Here is a 19,594-nt window from a genome sequence, read left to right on the forward strand (position 1 = left end):
TGCCCTTGAGCAAGTGATAGGTTTATTATTTTGGTGAGGGGTGAAATCAGGGCTTTGCTGCAGTGTTTCAGAATTTTTGCTGAGATTTCATCAAGCCCTGCTGAGGTTGAAGGCTTAAGGCTGTTAATTGTAGCCTCAACCTCATGATTATTAGTGAGAGGCAGTTGGGTTAAATCATGATTTGTACTTAGGAGTTGAGTTGCGATCTGTTTTTTTGTTCTTGGCTGTTTATTTAGGGTGTGATCTGCTATATTTGTGAAGAACTCGTTGAGGTGATTAGCTATTAGAAGGGGGTTGGTCGTGATTTCTCCTTGTATGTTGAGTTGTGGTTGAGAAGATTTTTGATATTTTTTTTCTCTCTCATTGTTTATAACTTGCCATAAGGCTTTAGATTTGTTTCCAGCAGTAGCTATGTGATCTGCAGCTGCTTTCTTTTTTACTGTTCTTAGCCTGATGTCGTAGTCTTTCTTGGCCTTGCACATTTGATTTTTATCCGTCTGTGCTCCTGTCAGCTCGTATCTTCGGAGGCAATCCAGATATATTATTTTGAGACGTTTAGTTTCTTCATCTGAATATATTTGTGTTTTCCTCTTCCTTTGTCGCACGATCTTCCTTGGACACACTGTGTTCATGGCTGCAACAATGGTTGATAAAAAGTTGTTGTAAGCTGTTTCTGCTGAGTCTGCGTTTTGTACGTTTTCCCAGTTTTCTTGTTCCAACTGTGCCTTAAGAAAATTTAAATTTTCTTGGTTTAAAACTCTGCGTATCATGTTCTTCTGGGATGACGGTTTTATATTGTGTTTTATTTCACAGAGTTGGGCAGTATGGTCTGAGATTCCAGCGTGAATTACGGTTAAAGTTATTTGTTCCCTATCCAGATTTGTGCAGATAAAATCTATTGATGACATGGATGTGGGGGTGACTCGTGTTGGAGGGAGTGGTAGCCTTGTGATGTTGTGGCTGCTTAAGGTGTTATTTAGCATTAGGTTGTCCCTATCTGTTTTCATCCCATCCACATTAATGTCCCCCATTATTATAATTGGGTGATTTTCTGCTTTTGTATCTTCAATCGTTGCTGAAAGTAGGCTTAATGCTTCCTCAAGCTGTCCTGCAGGAGTTCTGTAGACGCCAAGAATGTACAATTGTCTTTTCCCCGATGTTAATTTAATCATTCCCATTTCACATAATAGTTCTTGGTTATTTTCTATGTCAACAGGCTGTACCAATGTTTCCAGTTCGTCTTTGACAAATATGGCAACACCTCCTTTTTTGTGGTTTGTACGGCTGAAATGTGTTATTAGACAGTAGTTTGGTATTCTAGTGCTTTCAAGTTGGTCTTTCTTTAGCCCATGTTCACTTAGGATGATAACATCTGGGTTTATTTCTTCAAGAAAGTGATTCAATCTGTTTGTTTTGTTACTAATTTCTTGCATGTTTTGGTGTAGGATGTAAAGTTTATTTAGAGGATTTGCTGAACTTGAGGTAGCTGTTCGTCTTGCTGCATTGAGATGGGAAACTGTCATTTTTTTGTTTAGGCCTCTTTGCTCGATTTCTCCTTGAACTTTTTCAGATGGCAGGCCTCTAAAAAATGTGCAACATGGCCAATTCGATAGTGTTCATTAATTTTCTTATAGATGTCTACATGATTAGTAAAGAAGTCTTCAAGGTTCTCTGTGTCCAACCGAATTAATGCTGTTATTGGCGGTTTCTTCACTGATGGTTTCGGTTTACTGATATATCCTAGTCCAGCCTCATCAACTGTTCCTCTTTGATGAGAAATTGCATCTTGGGGGGCATTTGTAGCAGCCGGTGGTTCTGCAGAATTGCTGGCTGAATTTAATTCTGCGTTACTATGTTCTGTTGTGTTACAGGCTAGATGTTTGGACCTATACTTGGCTGCTTGTAAAGATGTACTGTATACTTTCCTTGTACTCTTCTTGTTCGTTATAGGTTTTATGAATGTTTTCCGGGGTGTTGAAGAGATGGAATTGGGTGGCCTAGTTGCGTTCATAGAACTTTGATTGTTTAGCTGTTCCTGCAATGTTTTGACAGTGTTTTCCATTAAGTCCTGTCTGAGTTTTATCTGAGCTAGATCATTCATTAAGGGGTGAATGGACTCAGGCATTCCTGAATTTGTGTTGATGGAATTTATTATTAAGCTTTGTTGGTCTCTGATTTTTGCCATTTCCAACACAAGAGAAGAGGAGGCTGATGTCGGTAAGCTGTCCATTTGCGTCTGAGTAGCAGTGCTTAAGGTGGATCTGCACTCTGTTTGATTGATGTGTTTCATGTTTTTTAGTTTAGTGTCAAGACCTGAGATAGTTTGCATTAAATGGGTTATTTTGTTGGAATAGTCTAGAATCAGTAATTCTTGTTTTTGATCATGTTCTTCAAAAATGTGTTGAATTTGTAATTTTTCTTGAGTTACTTTGCTGAGTTGTTCTTGAGTGTCTTCTAACTTACCGAGCAGATTTTCTATATTTTTCAGGTGTTTCCTTTCCTCTTCTTTCATCTCTTCTATCATCGCTTCACTGCTAGCCACCTTGTTCTCTAATATAGCAATCTGGCACTTTAAAGATTGGTTTTCTTTTAACAGTGCCGTACCAACGGTGGCTGCCATTTTTAGTTTGTCTTCCTCATTCGTAAGGTCATTTTCCAGGATACTACTTTCTAAGTACGTTAAGGTTGTGTTATTTCCTGTGCTAAGAGAGTTGAGTGACCCTGTATCAGAAACTGTATCAGAAACTGGATCATCTGGATCAGACTCGAAAATCTCTTCTTTGCCTGTGACTTCCATGCAGTGTTGCTTATAAGCGTTTTCTGCTTCCTTTAGGGCTTTGTTGAAGAGTTTATTTTTGAAATGGTCTATTTTGGGTTGGCCATAAAGATTTTTATATTGTTCATAACAGTATATATCAGATTCTTTAATGTCTGCACAATTTTTGTCTCCAAAAAAGATAACCTTATATTTTTGGCTGTGATTTTTGTCATTTGTTTGGATCTCAGTAATTTTAGCTGGCCAGTGTGGGTAGCCTTTTAATTTTGCAAACACAATTTCTCCTGTGATAAAACTAGTTTTTTTGCTTATTTCCATGTTGTTAGTGCTGCTACTAATACAGTTTTTAAGAGTTTGGCTGGTTCTCTATGTCAAATATATATAAATATATTCAAAATATTCAAATATAAAAACTTCAAACATTTGTATTGCTTCCTTGGCCATTAGCTAGTTTGAATATTGTCAATTTACAAAAGTTGATTTGATTGTATGGCCAAAATCTCTGTAGAAACTGTTAATTGTAGTACACAGTCAGGGTAGTTTCCAATATTTTCATATTATTCATTGATATTAATTAATCAATAATTTAAAATTCAATAATTAAATAAATAATTTAAAACTGTATAATAAATAATTTAAAACTGTATAATAAATAATTTAAAACTGTATAATAAATAATTTAAAAACTGTATAATAAATAATTTAAAACTGTATAATAAATAATTTAAAACTGTATAAAAACAATATATTAAAATCAGTGATCATTAAAATCATTAAAATAATTTAAATCAATTATTTAAATCGATCCAGCCGTTTAGGAGTTCAGTGGAAAACACACACACACAAGAAATATATTTATAATTTATATATTTATAAAGATTTTCTGTTGTAGATGTATTACAATTTTACTCTGAGACACACTTTGAAGGTTGTTGTAATAAATTATTGGAAGCAAATGTGATTATTGGATCTCTAAGTGATGATACTAATTATAGTTTTCTGACTTGTTTTGAACGTACTATAAAAAAGTTATCAAAAGCTAATCATTTCTGGATATTTTAACATAGAAATGGGTAACAGAAGTAAAAATCATGTAGTTCCCTTAAGGTATTCTGGAAAACCTCCTTAGAACATTAAATCTTTTTCCTTCTAATAATCAACCAAATCGCTTAAACTCTTGTATTGACAATGTTATTTTTAACTTTAATAGGAACTTATATGGCATCACTCTTGGAAACCACTCTTTTTCAGATCAAGTACCACTTTTGTTCTATATTTATTCTGTAATTAATCCTTCAGGAAATCAAGATAAATCTGGTGGCAAACATGCTAGATTACAAATAAAAGAATATATTGATTTGTTTAAATCTGGTTTAGAAATATAAAATTTGCAGATGATAAATAACTTTCAACAGAACAAAATTAATGTACAAACACTATTTGATGAATTTGTTTAAGAAGTATGTAGATCTATGGCTTTTTTGCTCTCCTTTAGTTAAAATATCTAAAGACCAGACCAGCCAAAAAAATCCAAACTAATTAATTGGTATGCTCCTGCCTTAGCAGAAACAAAAACTAGATTGTTGACTCTTTATACAATTTACAAAAATCTAATTAGGCAAGGGTCTGTGCACTATCAAGCTGCATATAATATCTTCTTACAACAAAAAGAATTACAGCAAGCAAAAAGATAAGCAGTAAAGGAGTATGTTGGAAATGCCGCAAATTCCTGCAAGGAAGGTGATAAGCAATGAATCTTCTCCAACTCATAGTGGTGAGGTAAATCTTGATCCAGATGAATTAAATTCTTTTTTCTTAAACTCTATTAATCAGTTATGCAAAGGAATAGATCCAAGCCCCTACAATCCAGAATACTTTTTGGGAGAAAGGAAAGGAAATCAAATGTTACTCATATGGTCTGAAATATGTTCATAGGGTTATTGAAGTTGTTTCAAAATTTTCAATCTCAAATTATATGGATTACGATTGACTTTTTAACTCTATCATTAAACAAAATTTGTCTGATTAGTGAACCACTTGCTTTTGTTTTTTTACAAATTATTGTATGAGGGGTATTTTGCGCCATTACTAAAGATTAAAAAAGCCACAATTTTCAAAATAGAAGATAAAAACTTGCCCCGAAGTTACAGACCTATTTAGACAATTCCTATATATTCTAAAATATTTGAATCTCTAATGTAAAATCAGCTTAGTTATTTTTTGGAGTCAAAAAACTTACTTTCCACACGTCAACACAGTTTTCGGCAGGGTAAATCTACTATCTCTGCAGTACTTAATTTAATTGATTTATTTTTCGACGCTTTTGAAAGAAAAGAGCCAGTTTACGTAGTTTTGTGTGATTTAGTAAGGCTTTTGATAGTGTTCCATTTAATATTGTTAAAAATTATACAGTATTGAGGATAACTCTTTAAAAATAATTCAGTCTTATATATTTAATAGGTGTCAATTTGTAGAATCTTGGAGAATTGGAAAAAAAACGGTTTATTGTAGTATCACTAGTATAAAGGTATACAACATTTTCCAATATAATTTTTTATTTTGTGCAAGGCCTTTCTGAATCAAAGATTCCATCATCAGGCACTTCCTTCACAAATTTGTTGATACTACAATAGGTGTCAATTTGTTTGAGTAAAAAATAAATGTTCATCTATAAAACCCTCCCAGACAGGTGTGTCTCAATGCTCCGTTCTTGGACCTTTCTTTTTCTTAGTATATATAAACGATTTGCCTCAAAATTTAAATGTTCATTAGATTATTTATAATGATGACACCACTTTAATGACCCATCACAACAATCTTAATTACTTAAAACATATCACTAAATAAGCAGAAGAGTAGGCTCATTTGGGGTTCTTTTCTACTAAATTATCTTCTAACCTTGAAGGAACACAATATCTAACTCTAAGCCTTAAGCAAGAAATTAACACAGAATCTGTCAGGCTTCTGGGATTTCATATAGATTCTAAATTACAATGGTCCCAACGTATTAAAACAATTGTAAAGAATTATCAAGATTAAATTATCTAATGTGGAAATTGAAAAACTTTGCAAGCTTGTATTATTTAAGAATATATTTCGGTCTGTTCAATTACATATACTGTATGGTATACTAGCTTAGGGCCATTCTCCACATGTAAATTACATTGTTTTATTACAGAAAAAAGCAGTCCGTAAAATTTGCAGGAGTGGATTTGCTTGCTCACTTAAGCCACTTTTCATTCAACTCAAAATTCCTACAGTTGTAAATTTGTATGTTCTTCAAGTACTATTATATACAAAATCAAATTTACAGAGTTTTCCAATTAGTACCTCTATTCACCAGTATACTAGAGATGGAGTTAAACTAATATACATCCTCACAGACTGGCTAAAACTGGTACCTTTTTCGAACTAAACTGTATTTATTTTTTTTAATAAACTGCCTGATAATGCAAAATATGTTAGTTTTAGAATCTTTAAACATTATATATATATATATATATATATATATATATATATATATATATATATATATATATATATATATATATATATATATATATATATAATTGGCTTACTCAAAACCCATTTTATAGTACAAATAAAAATCTAAATTGCAATTTTGATGTACAAATTTAGCTTTTAACTAAGTAGTTTTAGATAAATCCATTAATTTATTGGTTGATGCTACTGTTTTATTTAGTATGTTTTAAGGTATATTTTCAAAGTGTATATTTTTTATCATAATAATTGTATGTTTCTTATTTTTAAGTATAATAATTTAGGTATGTAGTATTTAATTTGGCAATCTCTGTAAGTTGTGTTTGGAATAGGAGTAACATATTTAATAACATTTCATGTATTAAACATTTACCTATACCTGTCTTTAAATTCCCCTTGTCACAATATTTTATTAGATTGTTAAACATGTACAACCCCTTTGCTGTCAGCTGTCCTGCATAGCTATGTTGATATTCCCGTTCACCTGTATTCGATTCCAAACATTCCTCAAACATAGTAAACTGGCCACTGCCGTTCCCCACAGTGACGCCCCATAACTTTTATGTAATTCTCAATAAATGCTTTCTTTATTTGAATTTTTCGCAAAGAATGTTACGCAGTTAGTATATCGCTGCAGTACGGGAGCACAATTTTTTGTCTAGCCTGCCTAAGTGTTCATTCCATGTAAATTTGTTGTCCACCATTAAACCTAAGTATGTTGTAGTCCGAACTAAAGCGATGTCATCACATTTACACGGACCATTACCATACAAACATTCACAGCCGTCACACTTGACACTTATACCAAATTTTATCTTCATGTTTTTAGTACATATATGCATGAGGCAAGTATTCTGTTCGTTAATTGTTAGGCTTTTATCATGACTCTATTTAGTAAATAAAAAAAATGTTCTGCAATGATTAATGGGCTGTTCATAAGTCTTTGTGCTGTGACACCAGGACTACACTGTTAGCATATACAAAATCTTCACAAATACCAACTTTTTTTCAGAATTTCGTTAATGCAAATGTTAAAACAGAGGTGGTCTGATTTGACTTCCCTGAGGCACACCATATTTGGTAATTTTCTTTTCGCTCAGTTCACCTACTGCTTCCACCACAAATGTTCCTATTCTCATGGTAGCTTCTAAACCATCCAAGATAAGGATCTCTCACTCCTGTTTTGTATAGAGAAGCTCATATCTCACTGAATTGCACTGTTGTAAATACCTTGGAGGAATAAATAAATACAAGCTATGCCATCTATTATCCATACCATGATTTATCAACTTATCAAATTCCTCCAGCACTTGAACAGTTCTGGGCTGTTTTTTTAAGCCAAATTATCTGTCTCTTAATGTATTATTTTATAATAAATATTTATTCAGGATATCCAGTATATATTTTACTGTATTTCTTCTTGGATTTACCCTTATAAATTTGACAGATTATAGAATTTTTTCAGACAGTTCAGGAAGTTGTCACATCGAGAAATTGATAAATTAATAAGAATTGCTATGGGTTCAGCTATTTTATTTACCGCTATTTTCAAATCTTTATTCTTATATGGTCTATACATAGGGATTTATCTTGATTAATTGGATTTATTATGTTCTTTATCTTTTTGGTATATAGAGGTTCTGTATTGGCTATTCATAAATATAATCTCTACTTCTATTCTCCTCTGGATTTATATACCTACATACATGTTTTATATTATTCATTCCTTCAACGAAATATTGAACAAAGCCGTTAACAATCTCATATTCATCCGAGATATACAAATGCTTACCTTAATTGCTTTATCCAAACAACCCTTTTTACTTCTGCCTAGTAAATTGTTTTTCCCAAATTTTCCTTGTGTTATTTTTATTCCTCTGAAATGTATCTTTGTAATAATAGTTTTATTTGTTTAATCATATAATTCAGTGTATTCCTTAGTCGTTTATATAAATTCCTGTGTCTATGATTTGATAGTAAGAATTCCACAGTAAGACTATGCTACTTCTTTCTTTTATTAAATTTAAGTTTTTAGAATTTTCATTCATTGACTGTTATACAGGCTACTTGGTATAAGCTTTCCAAACGTCTTTCGAAAAAATAATATATATGATCATTGCATATGACTGACCAAATTTCCAAATCTAATTTCTTCTCTCGTGTAGTCCCATATATCTCTATCAAATCCCAAGCCTACAAAAACTGTCTCATACTCTAATGTATTTAATGCATACAAGGGTGGTCTGAAAAGTCTCCAACCAACATGAAGATGGCAGCACTCGCAAATAAAAGCTACTGAATTTCGTTGTTCGTCTGTTGACAGTTACTCATCAGAGTTTCAGCCATTTTGGAAGCACAGTTTTTATTTAACAGTGGTTTGAGTGAGTTGATGTGAAATTTTTAATGAAAATGGACAAAATCAAGTATTGAGCTGTCATTAAATATTTGATTTTGAAATGCAATAAGTCTTTGCAAATCGAAGATGATTTGGATTTGGTGTATTGGAACTCTGTACCATCATTTACCACAGTGAAATTGTGGGCTGCTGAATTTAAACGTGGCCGTAAGAGTTTGGGAGACGATGAACATTCAAGAGTCCCAAAACTGTAACAACTGACGAAAACATCGCCATAGTTCACCAAGTGGTGCTAGACCACAGCTGAATTAAAGTGAGAGAGATAGCAGAAGCTATGAACATGTCAAAAGAACGTGTTTGTCACATATTAAAGCAACATTTAGGCAGAGAAAGCTCTAAGCGCATTGGGTGCCGGGTTTGCTCACATTAGACTATAAACGTATACGAAGGAACATTTTCAACGCTCTTTTGGTGTAGTTTAAGCAAAATAAATCTGAGTTATGGCACCGATTAATTACTGTAGATGAAATTTGGATAACTATTACACGCCCCAAAAAAAAATATAGTCCAAACAGTGGAATGCAGATGGGGAACTGGCTCCAAAAAAGCAAAAACTGTTTTTTCAGCTGGGTTAGTGATGACAACTGCTTATTGGGATAGTCATGGAGTTATTTTAATGGATTATCTTCAAAAAGGAAAAAACATTACAGGAGCATACTATGCATCATTACTTGACAAGTGAAGGCAAAATTTGCATGCATGGCATTGCTTGATCATCTGCCTTACTCACCAGATCTAGCCCCAAGTGACTTCTTTTTGTTCCCTCATCTAAAAATTGTGCTTGGAGAACAAAGGTAGTTTTTCAGTGCAAATGCCACAATTTTCTGGTGCCTTAGACCCCATTATGAAAATAAACTTTTATGGTACTAAATATATATATATATATATATATATATATATATATATATATATATATATATATATATATATATTTATTTATTTATATACTTGGAAGTCTAAAAAAAAATGTTGAAATTAATACTTTATATAGGAGCTAGTAGATAGGACAGTCTGTCCGGATCAACCGCAACAGTCTTTAAAGTTTAAAGTGATTTTAAAATTAAAAGTTTAAGGACAAAAAATTAAGACCAATAAATTGATGCCTGGCTTACAAGCCATTCAAAGTTCCATTAATTTTTGTTCCATTTCCTTACATTTAATTTGAATTGATGTGGATATTGTAAGACATAAAAGGTGGTAGCTGCTTAATAATTCCATGTCTGTTTTCAGTAGTAAGCCGGCCGCCAACGGGCAGAGCAAGGATGTGCCATACGCTCGACTCTTAGATGCTAGTCCTACAACACTATTGCCACCCAAGCTGGACTCTGACTCACGGCTCCATGCCACTCGCTCTATATTGAGTGTGCCTGAGGCAGAGTCTGCCCCTAAGTCAAGTGTCAGTGACTCTAAACTGGCTGTAGACTACTTCAACACAACAGCCCAGCAGTATAATGCTCTTGTCAACAGTGTCAACTGCCCCAGTCAGCCGGTATTTTACTAAATTATAGTTGTTCCACAAACAATATTATTCAATCTTTCTTGTATTTGTATTATTTTAAATAGTTTATACGTAATGTTTGAAACTTAATTTTTAGACAAATATTATATATTTTTCAGGTGATATAACAATATTGTTAGTTTTAAAAAATTGTCAATTTTATTGGTTTGTAAAAATTGTAACTTAACAGTTTGTATGTATGTTTAAGTGTGACAAATTATCCAGAACTTAATTTACATTTGACTTGCTGAGTAATTTTTAACTGTTAGAGCTCTGCTGTAATCTCGTCAGAGTCGGACCACTCCCTGGGGAGAGATGAGGCATTGGTAGAGCGCACTGTATCTATCTGCAGCGAGAACCAGTCTGAGGCTTTCTTCTCTGCAGAAGAGGAGTTGAGTGGAGGCCAGGCTGGGGTTGTGTTGCCGTCCAGCCGATCTTCTTCTCTGCGCCACTCTCTCGGCATCTACCGTCACGAGAATGGCAACAACACAATACCAAAGTATGTTTGTATTATAATCCCTGGTTAGTTAAAAGTATGGAGATGAGGATTTTGTATTGGTAAATTCTAAACCACAATAAAAAATATCATTATAATTTGTTGTGCAATATTGACATTAAAGTACACATCAATAATTAATTTTACAAATACTGCAATAAATAAATAAAATCTTAGTTATACATATATACAACTTCAAATATATGTATAAGCAATATATCACGATGCCAACATCAAATTTATAATAATGTTAAAAATATAATTTTGGAGTTAAATCCCTAATTGTATTCAAGAATCCTTTTAGAAGATCCTGCACTTATTGTTGCTTGGGATATAATATACTTTACTTGAATATTCCATTTTAGCTGTTGTCCAGAAAAAACTTCTAGATACTTGGCTACGCTATTATACATTATTTAAAACCTTTATCTGTACACTAGTTACTTATGTCTAGGGCTTTTGGTTGAGGTACTCAGTCCAAAGCTCCTCTATCTCTGCCTCTGATCTGAACACTTGTAGCATTGTAGCTTTATACTTCTTTCTTCTAGTTTAGTCAAGAAGTCATGAACTACCAAGGCCCATAAAAGGGGTGATAGTACTCATCCTTGAGGTTTAATTGTGGTAGTTCTCTCTCCAGATTTGCTCTAACTGAACCTCTTTAACCTAAATTAACCAATTTAAAATATCTGTAAAATTCTATATATGTTTTTAGTGGGTTTCTTCTTTAATCAAAAAATTCTTCATCTATAATTCTAAGATTAAACAGAATATTGTAAAGTTTCTAAATTCAATTTGTTATTAATCTTCATATTTTATGATTTATAAGTTTTTAGGAAGGAATAGTTAAAAGACATATTTGTTTTTCGTGTAACCACTCTATTTATTTGGTACAGGAAGCGTTTTGGCAGTGACATGAGTATAGTAGCTGGAACAGGAGCTGTTGCTCAATCTGCAGTGCTGGACTTGCAGACATCTCGACTCTCCAGTCACAGGAGTGACCATGAGATCCACACTCCAGAGCACAGGAGTAACGTCAGGCTGGAGCAGGTCAGAGTTGTAGAAACCAAGGAATAACATTTATAAACATTCTTGCATGTGACTTACGTTTATGCTGGTATAAATTTGTAAACACTAAATATAATGGCTGACAACTACTAATTTATGAATATCTTTTGTCACTGATAATACCATTTCATTAAATAACAAAGTGTTTTTAGTAGTATTCACTTATTTTTTATTTTTTAAGGGAGAAGATCAGAAGTCAGTGGCAAGTCAAGGAGTCTCTCCCCTGATGCGTCATGTCCCTACCACCATTCCTCGCTCTGTCAGTCCAAGATTTATGGCCAACGGCTCCAACAACATTCTGGGCCTGCCAGATTCTTTAGAGGCTCAGGTTAGTTCAATATCTTAATGTTTGTGAAATTCTCCTTAAACTTAGTAGTATTTTGTTCTTTGCTTGTAGTCTGAGGAGATGAAGACGTAGATGAGATGAATCAATTCAGAGAAATGAATACTTTCTTAACACCAATTTGAAGTTTGATCATTTTTATATGAAATAGATATGTTTTATTACTTCCTAGTATTTATTAAAAACCAGGTATTTTCTTTCGAATAATGGCCAGACAGTTTTGTAATAGACAATTTATTATGTCTACAAAATTGGAGGGAAGTAAAATAAATGTCTTGTTTTTTCCTTGATTTGTTTTGATTCCTTTAGATTATAGTAAATTGGAAAAGAAGGTTGTATTTTTTAACTATTATGAGTGTAACAGGATATTTTATGTCAGTGATTGATATTGATAATCAATAAGCACAAATTTACATTAAATTAAAAATACAGCAAGACTTTATGTACCGTCACTGAGGGCCATCCACTCTATTTCTCATCATGAATTTTCAGCTTGTTTATTTTAAAGGTTTATTATTTTTCATTTTTGGTTAGATATATCTGAAAAAATATTTGTCGTTGTGGAAACTGTATAATTTTTTAAGTACACATTTAGTAATTTATGTTAGAAATTAGTATAAGATCTCATTAAATTTGAATAAAATGTTAAAGCTTTCCTGAACAAGTGCCCTAGACCTGTAAGACATATAATCGTATTTCAATAGAAAGTACATAAATATTAGCAACCAACATAAATGAAACAGAGTATATAGTGTTGGAATCACTTAATATATATATAACCTAACTAAACCAATTCAATTCACCAGAGCAGTAACAACTGGTTGTAAAAATATGATTTTAACTACATAAAATACTGTATATTTAAACACATTTAAGTTTCAGAAAAAATAATCTGATATATTCCTTAGCTCATTGGCCTATACGTATTTATATGCTCAGCAAACCTGGATTTATTCAATTAAAAATGCTGAAAACATAAGGGTTTTGTTATATGTTTCTAAAAACTTTATTTTTTTATTTATCTGGTTGCATTTTATATTTTTTGGATCGCTATGAAATAGACTTTAATAATAAATAGATAGTAATATTTTTGGTCACTAAAAATATTAAGTGTACAAACAAACAAATATTTTCGAATCTTTAGAAATTTTCAAAATATTACTTGTTTTTGTGTGCAAAATATTATAGAAGACCATATTGTTACTTTTATTTTATTTGAAATTTATGTTCTACATATAAATACCATATATGCATAATGTCTCAGAATAAATGTTTTTTCCCAAAACACTGAAAATTTATCCTTTGAGGTGTATTGATGAGAGTGATGCATCAAGCATATGGATATTTCACATTGTTTGGAAAGCTCTATACAGCATTCTGAATCTGACTAGCAATTAGTGTTACATATTATTGCAGTGTATTTTACCTGTTAGGGCTGCAATGTAGTTACAATTCAACTGGAAAATCTTTAATATTAAAAAAATATTTGTAGGTTTTTGAAAATTATCTGAATATTGTGGTTTCAGGAGGCATCCACAATGCTTCTGGACTCTTCTGACACTCACTCAGTGTCCAGCACCTCCTTCATATCTGCTGTGTCCTCCCAGGAGGACCTGGCTCTCGTCAACCTGCATATGCAAGTCAACAAGCCCATCGTTGAGTCCCCATTGCTAATGTCAAGTTACGTCAATCACCTCTCTCAGGTCAGTACAAGAGTGAAAGTACTCCGGCTAAGTTCGGACTAGTTACTAATGTTCATGAGATTAGTTTTGATTCATGTTTTTGAATTTAGATTTTAATTCTATCATTCAATGTGTGGTGATAGTTTTTGTTGATTTGTAAGTTTATAATTGTTCTTTGTAGTGGAAAATAAGTTGAGATTACACAACAAAGAATATGGTTCAGCATTATGCAGACAAAATACTTACTTACTTGTGTGCATGGTGGTGGAGACTAACAAGCTGAATATACAGGGTGATTCATGAAGTTCTCCCCCCACTTCTACAGTACATTGTACTAGTAAAAATAATGAAAAAATGTTATATAAACATAGGTCCGAAAACGCTTCGTTAGCGAGTTACAGCTAGCGAAAGATTTCGCCTGAATTCCTGGGTAAAGAGTAAAATAAAGCCATACTGAACTTTTGGAAAGGTTAATTAAGTAAGAAATATCGTGGATTCTTATGTATTTTTACCTGATAAAGCTAATAAAATAGGTTTCAGAACTGTACCTGTAGTAGTTTTTGAGGGATTCAGGGTTAAATGCAAAAAATTGGGGCACGAAACAATGTTTTTTTAAGTTTGATGTACAATAACTTTGTTAAATTGGTAATAAATACATAAAATCAACAAACATTAATTGTAGAGAATTTAATTCTGAGAAAATTGATATAATCAAAGTCTAAAATAAAACAGAAATAAGTACCAAAAAATCGATTTTATTCAGTATAATACATTACTAGCTGTAAAGAAATACCGTACGGTATTTAGTTAAAATAAAACAAAAACAAAATGTTTGTTCCTTAATTATGAGATAAATTGAGAAAACAAGATTAACTGTTAAATACATTTGTTTGTAAATAAAAATATCATGTTTTATTACGTTGTATTTTTTTTTTAATAAAAATTTACATCAAATGTTTAAAAATAAATGAAGCAAACATTTTCCCATTATTGTTTACTAATCATCGAAATGCAGTTTTTTGTTTTATTAATTTCTAAGTTGGTAACGCACGAATAACAGCTGATCAACAAAGGTATTCTGTACTGTTACGTTAGAACTGTGTATTAGTGGTGTTTTGCAAGCTACAGCAGGAGATCGGGTTTTGTGAATCGTGTCTTCAGCGAAAAAATGCCTTACTTATTTACATCAGAGGAATACGCTGATATGGTTTTTATTTTGGGTTACTGTAATGGTAATGCTAGAGCTGCTGTAGAAGAATATGAACTACGTTACCCTAATAGGAGGATTCCAGATACCAAAACAATTTCAGGAACTTTTCGTACTCTTCGGGAAACAGGATCACTACCAAGTACTAGAACCAATTATGAACGAGCTGTCCAACTTGATGATGATATTGTTATTAATGCTGTTCATCGCAGTCCAGGTGTAAGTACACGACGTATTTCTAGGCGGATAGGAGTTTCGCAGTCAACGGTGTGGAGGTCACTTATTCGAAACAAATTTTATCCGTTTCATAAACAAAAGGTTCAACATCTACAGCTAGGGGATGGTCCGCTTCGCTTGGAGTTTTGCAACTTTTTGATATTAATAATCAACTCTACAAGCGTATTTTTTTTACGGATGAGGCACAATTCACTCGGGATGGTGTCAATAACTTGCACAATGAACACTCATGGGCAGAAGAAAATCCACGTGAGGTAGTGGAACAGAACTTTCAACACCGATTTAGCGTCAATGTCTGGTGTGGCCTTTTGCACAATCGGCTGATTGGACCTTTCATATTACCTGGACGCCTAAATGCTGAGTTCTATTTGCATTTCCTTCAAGAAGAGTTGCCTCAGCTGTTCGAGAATGTTCCTTTACATCTCAGACAAAATTTGTACTTCCAGCATGACGGAGCACCTCCCCACTTTTCACATGCCGTTTCTGCTTACTTAAATCATTAATTTCATGGACACTGGATTAGTCGTGGAGGGCCTCACCCTTGGCCACCGAGATCACCAGATCTATCTCCATTGGATTATTGCATCTGGGGATGGATGAAAGACATTGTATACAAGACAAAAGTGAATTCTCGTGATGAATTAATTGCCCGTATTATGGATTCGGCTGTGCAGATACAGGGAAGTCCTGAAAAATTAAGAAACGCAACAAAAGCAATACACAAACGTGCTGCAAAATGTATTGATAATGATGGCCTCATTTTCGAACATCTATTATAAAAAGGTGCGTACGGTTGGCCCAACATGATTAATTTTGCTTAAAACTAGTAATGTATTATACTGAATAAAATCGATTTTTTGGTACTTATTTCTGTTTTATTTTAGACTTTGATTATATCAATTTTCTCAGAATTAAATTCTCTACAATTAATGTTTGTTGATTTTATGTATTTATTACCAATTTAACAAAGTTATTGTACATCAAACTTAAAAAAACATTGTTTCGTGCCCCAATTTTTTGCATTTAACCCTGAATCCCTCAAAAACTACTACAGGTACAGTTCTGAAACCTATTTTATTAGCTTTATCAGGTAAAAATACATAAGAATCCACGATATTTCTTACTTAATTAACCTTTCCAAAAGTTCAGTATGGCTTTATTTTACTCTTTACCCAGGAATTCAGGCGAAATCTTTCGCTAGCTGTAACTCGCTAACGAAGCGTTTTCGGACCTATGTTTATATAACATTTTTTCATTATTTTTACTAGTACAATGTGCTGTAGAAGTGGGGGGAGAACTTCATGAATCACCCTGTATACATAGTGTATATTAAATATGTTATATAACAATATGAAGTAGATAAAAAACAAACCTGACATAATATAAACTAAAGAATACACCTTGTTAAAAAGGCAGCTACTACAGTATTCTGGCATTCCACAAACTCATACAGTTAATAACTTGTTAAAACTTTATACGCTCATAGCTAGTACTTGTTTACAATTACAACTCACAATTGCTTGTGTATTTCATATTAAATGCTTTTTTAAAATCTTTAATAGTGATTGATCTTTTATTTTCAAACAAGATTATCAGTGCCACTGTAACACAATTAGAGTATGGTATATACGTTATAATAAACTATTACTACAATCTTGTAACTATATCCAAAATCTTGTTAAAGTAATCAAGCGTTAATTTGTGAAAAAATATGTATGTGTTGTGCAATTATACATACATGCATCTATTATACATAATAATCTATTTAGAGTATTAAATCACTATTAAAACTTTCCACACAAATGCCATGAAGAATTATAGGTTTTTGTAATCCAGTGCTGTTGCATGTTCAATTTAAGGCTGATTGAGTGGTCTAGCTACTCTTCAATCATCTAATGTGAAGTTACTAGTTTGACCATTCCTCTGTAATTAACCCTTTCCGAGCCAATGACATTACTAGACGTCATGCCTAAACTAGCGCTAAAAGCCAATGACGTCCACTGACGCGAAATCAATTTTTTTTAAATATATTATTTAAAAGCATTTCTGGATAACAAAATTAGTAAAAACTGTTAAACAAGTTTTTTTTAAACAAGGGACAACCGTTTGTGTCTATTTTGAAGGTCACGGCTCTTATTCGAGAAACAAAATGGTGGGCGGCCGGATGTTCATAGTCTCCCGCAGAGCCAACGACGTCTACTGACGCGCGCTCAGTCTGCCTGTAGCCTTCCGTGAGGTAGATGTTTATTCACCCTTCCATTTTCGATCCGTGTATTTATCTTTTCAATTTTGATTTTAATCAATATTTTTAATCAATGTACAGTGTAGTTTATGTATTATTATCGTGATGTAGGGCTTTATTGTGCGCAAGACGTGCGCGTCGAAGCCTGCCTTGCATCCTGACCTGTGTTTTGAGCTGTACCACACACAACAAACCTACGCCTGAGGATCACATATATGTAGCTCATTTTCAATAAGTATCATTTATAAGTTTTCTCATGTTATTATATTGTAAAATGTAGTGTGTTCTTTATTTTATACTTGGAAAATTGAAATTTGTTGTAGTTTCATTGCTTTTATTTAATTTGTATATATAAATTTATACTATATTATTTATATTTTCTCTAAATAAAAATTAATATATGCTTGTTTTTTGTAAAATATTACAATAATTGTGTTCAATTATTGTTAATTTTATGTATGAACACATAGAATGTCAAAATTAAATTTTTTCAGTGAAATTATGATTTTACCATTTTTTGGCTGTAAATTAACAATTAAGAGTAAAAAAAAAATATTTTGTCGTTTTTCTTACCTCTTATAAGAATTATAAAAAAAATTTGGTTTTGGTATGTGGGAATTTTTTTATTTTTAAGGTGTATGGCTCTTAGGAGTAGTTTTGGTTATTTATTTGTGGCTCGCTAAGGGTTAAGTTAATTTGATACTTATGTAATCTTAATACCGAAATAAATATAATGAGATCCTAAGGAAGTAAGGAGTTGATGTCTCATAGAGTGATGTGTTGCAGGTTGGTTGTAGCAACTGGGCTCTGTCTTCTCTACCACAAGGCTCGGATGCATTCACTGTGCCACTGTTTCAGAGGACTAGTGAAGGCAAACTGGTTTATATCGGTAGGTTGGTTTTACAACAATAATTCATTGATCAAAAATTTACTTATTTGTCAAAAGTACAATTTTGCACAATGATATCTCAACACATGTAGTTGAATGCTGAAAGATGGTAAATTGTCTCATTCAACAACTAATTGTGATGGTTCCAGGCAGCAAGTATACTCCAAGGTTTGAGACACTTGTGGAAGGGTTCACATCACTGAAGATGATTACCAGAGACAAGGAGACTGTCAACTCTCCTGCCCCTCCTTCTAGCAAAACTCCCACCCACCCTTACAACTGGGAACAGGTCGATTTTAACAACACAGAGGATGATTCAGCTCTTGAAGCAGGTTGTTCATCGTATAGCATTTATTTAAACTTTAATAACATTCATTTTTTTCCTTCTATATAATACAAACTGTAATGTATATTTGTCTTGGATTTGTTTAATTGATACATGACAAGGATTTGATTTTTTGTATTCCATGATAATTAATTGCATTAGCCCTAAATTGTTTTATTTTTTCAGGGCACACAACATTATTAATACATTCAGTTTATCATATACAGGATCCTCTCTTTTTAACAATAGAGAAATCCAATAATGTCAAAGCGGGTTCCCTATCCTATATTTTAAACGTTAAGTTAAAGTGCTTGTATATTATTTTTGTATTTGAACTCATATTTTATACAAGTTCAGCATAGCATTAATCTTTTTCCAAAAAATGTTTTGCCAAGGGCCGACTAGATTTGCTTTTCGAATATTTATTATTTTGTTACTAAATGTTTAGATATGGCATTGTACTTGGTCTCATTCCATACATACTAGGTCAAATAAACATAGTTTATCTATCTTGATTTTATTTTTTTATAGCTGGTATAAGCTATTTGCCAAATATGAGAGACAACTTTTATACGAGTGCAGATTTTCAATATTTAGTACTAATATATAAGAAAAGTCATACTCATTGTTACAGATACCTTTTTGAAACTGGATAACTTGTACTTGTTCCTACTTACATAGGGAACAATGAAAATGTTGCATACAAAATGTACTAACTTTAAAAAATTACTAATTTTCTTTATCAACATGTACCATGATAAAATAAAAATTCTCCTTTCTTTGTCGTGGATGTTTGCTCATCCACTTTTAAACAAACAAACCCATTCATGTACACTCCTTTCACCCATAATGTTTGGCCCATAAACGGCATAAAGTTTCCTATGAATAGCTGCTGCTGAATAATGTGTGCTGTAAAA

General features: G+C 32.5%; 1 protein-coding gene across 6 annotated transcripts in view; it reads left to right on the plus strand.

Annotated features, from left to right (window-relative positions):
• LOC124359488 (transmembrane protein KIAA1109 homolog) overlaps window positions 1–19,594 on the plus strand; it is a 227,975-nt gene that overhangs the window by 67,680 nt on the left and 140,701 nt on the right. For 4 of the 6 annotated variants that reach the window (XM_046812256.1, XM_046812252.1, XM_046812254.1 and 1 more), the window contains exons 26-32: window positions 9,924–10,182; window positions 10,461–10,690; window positions 11,581–11,734; window positions 11,934–12,080; window positions 13,622–13,798; window positions 18,250–18,352; window positions 18,502–18,684. In XM_046812256.1, coding sequence (XP_046668212.1) covers window positions 9,924–10,182; window positions 10,461–10,690; window positions 11,581–11,734; window positions 11,934–12,080; window positions 13,622–13,798; window positions 18,250–18,352; window positions 18,502–18,684 — 1,253 coding nt within the window. The remainder of the gene's footprint in view (window positions 1–9,923; window positions 10,183–10,460; window positions 10,691–11,580; window positions 11,735–11,933; window positions 12,081–13,621; window positions 13,799–18,249; window positions 18,353–18,501; window positions 18,685–19,594) is intronic. The other 2 variants (XM_046812253.1, XM_046812257.1) reach the window with 1 other exon arrangement.

The sequence above is a fragment of the Homalodisca vitripennis genome, chromosome 4 (genome assembly GCF_021130785.1).
Source record: "Homalodisca vitripennis isolate AUS2020 chromosome 4, UT_GWSS_2.1, whole genome shotgun sequence".
Classification (NCBI taxonomy): domain Eukaryota; kingdom Metazoa; phylum Arthropoda; class Insecta; order Hemiptera; family Cicadellidae; genus Homalodisca; species Homalodisca vitripennis.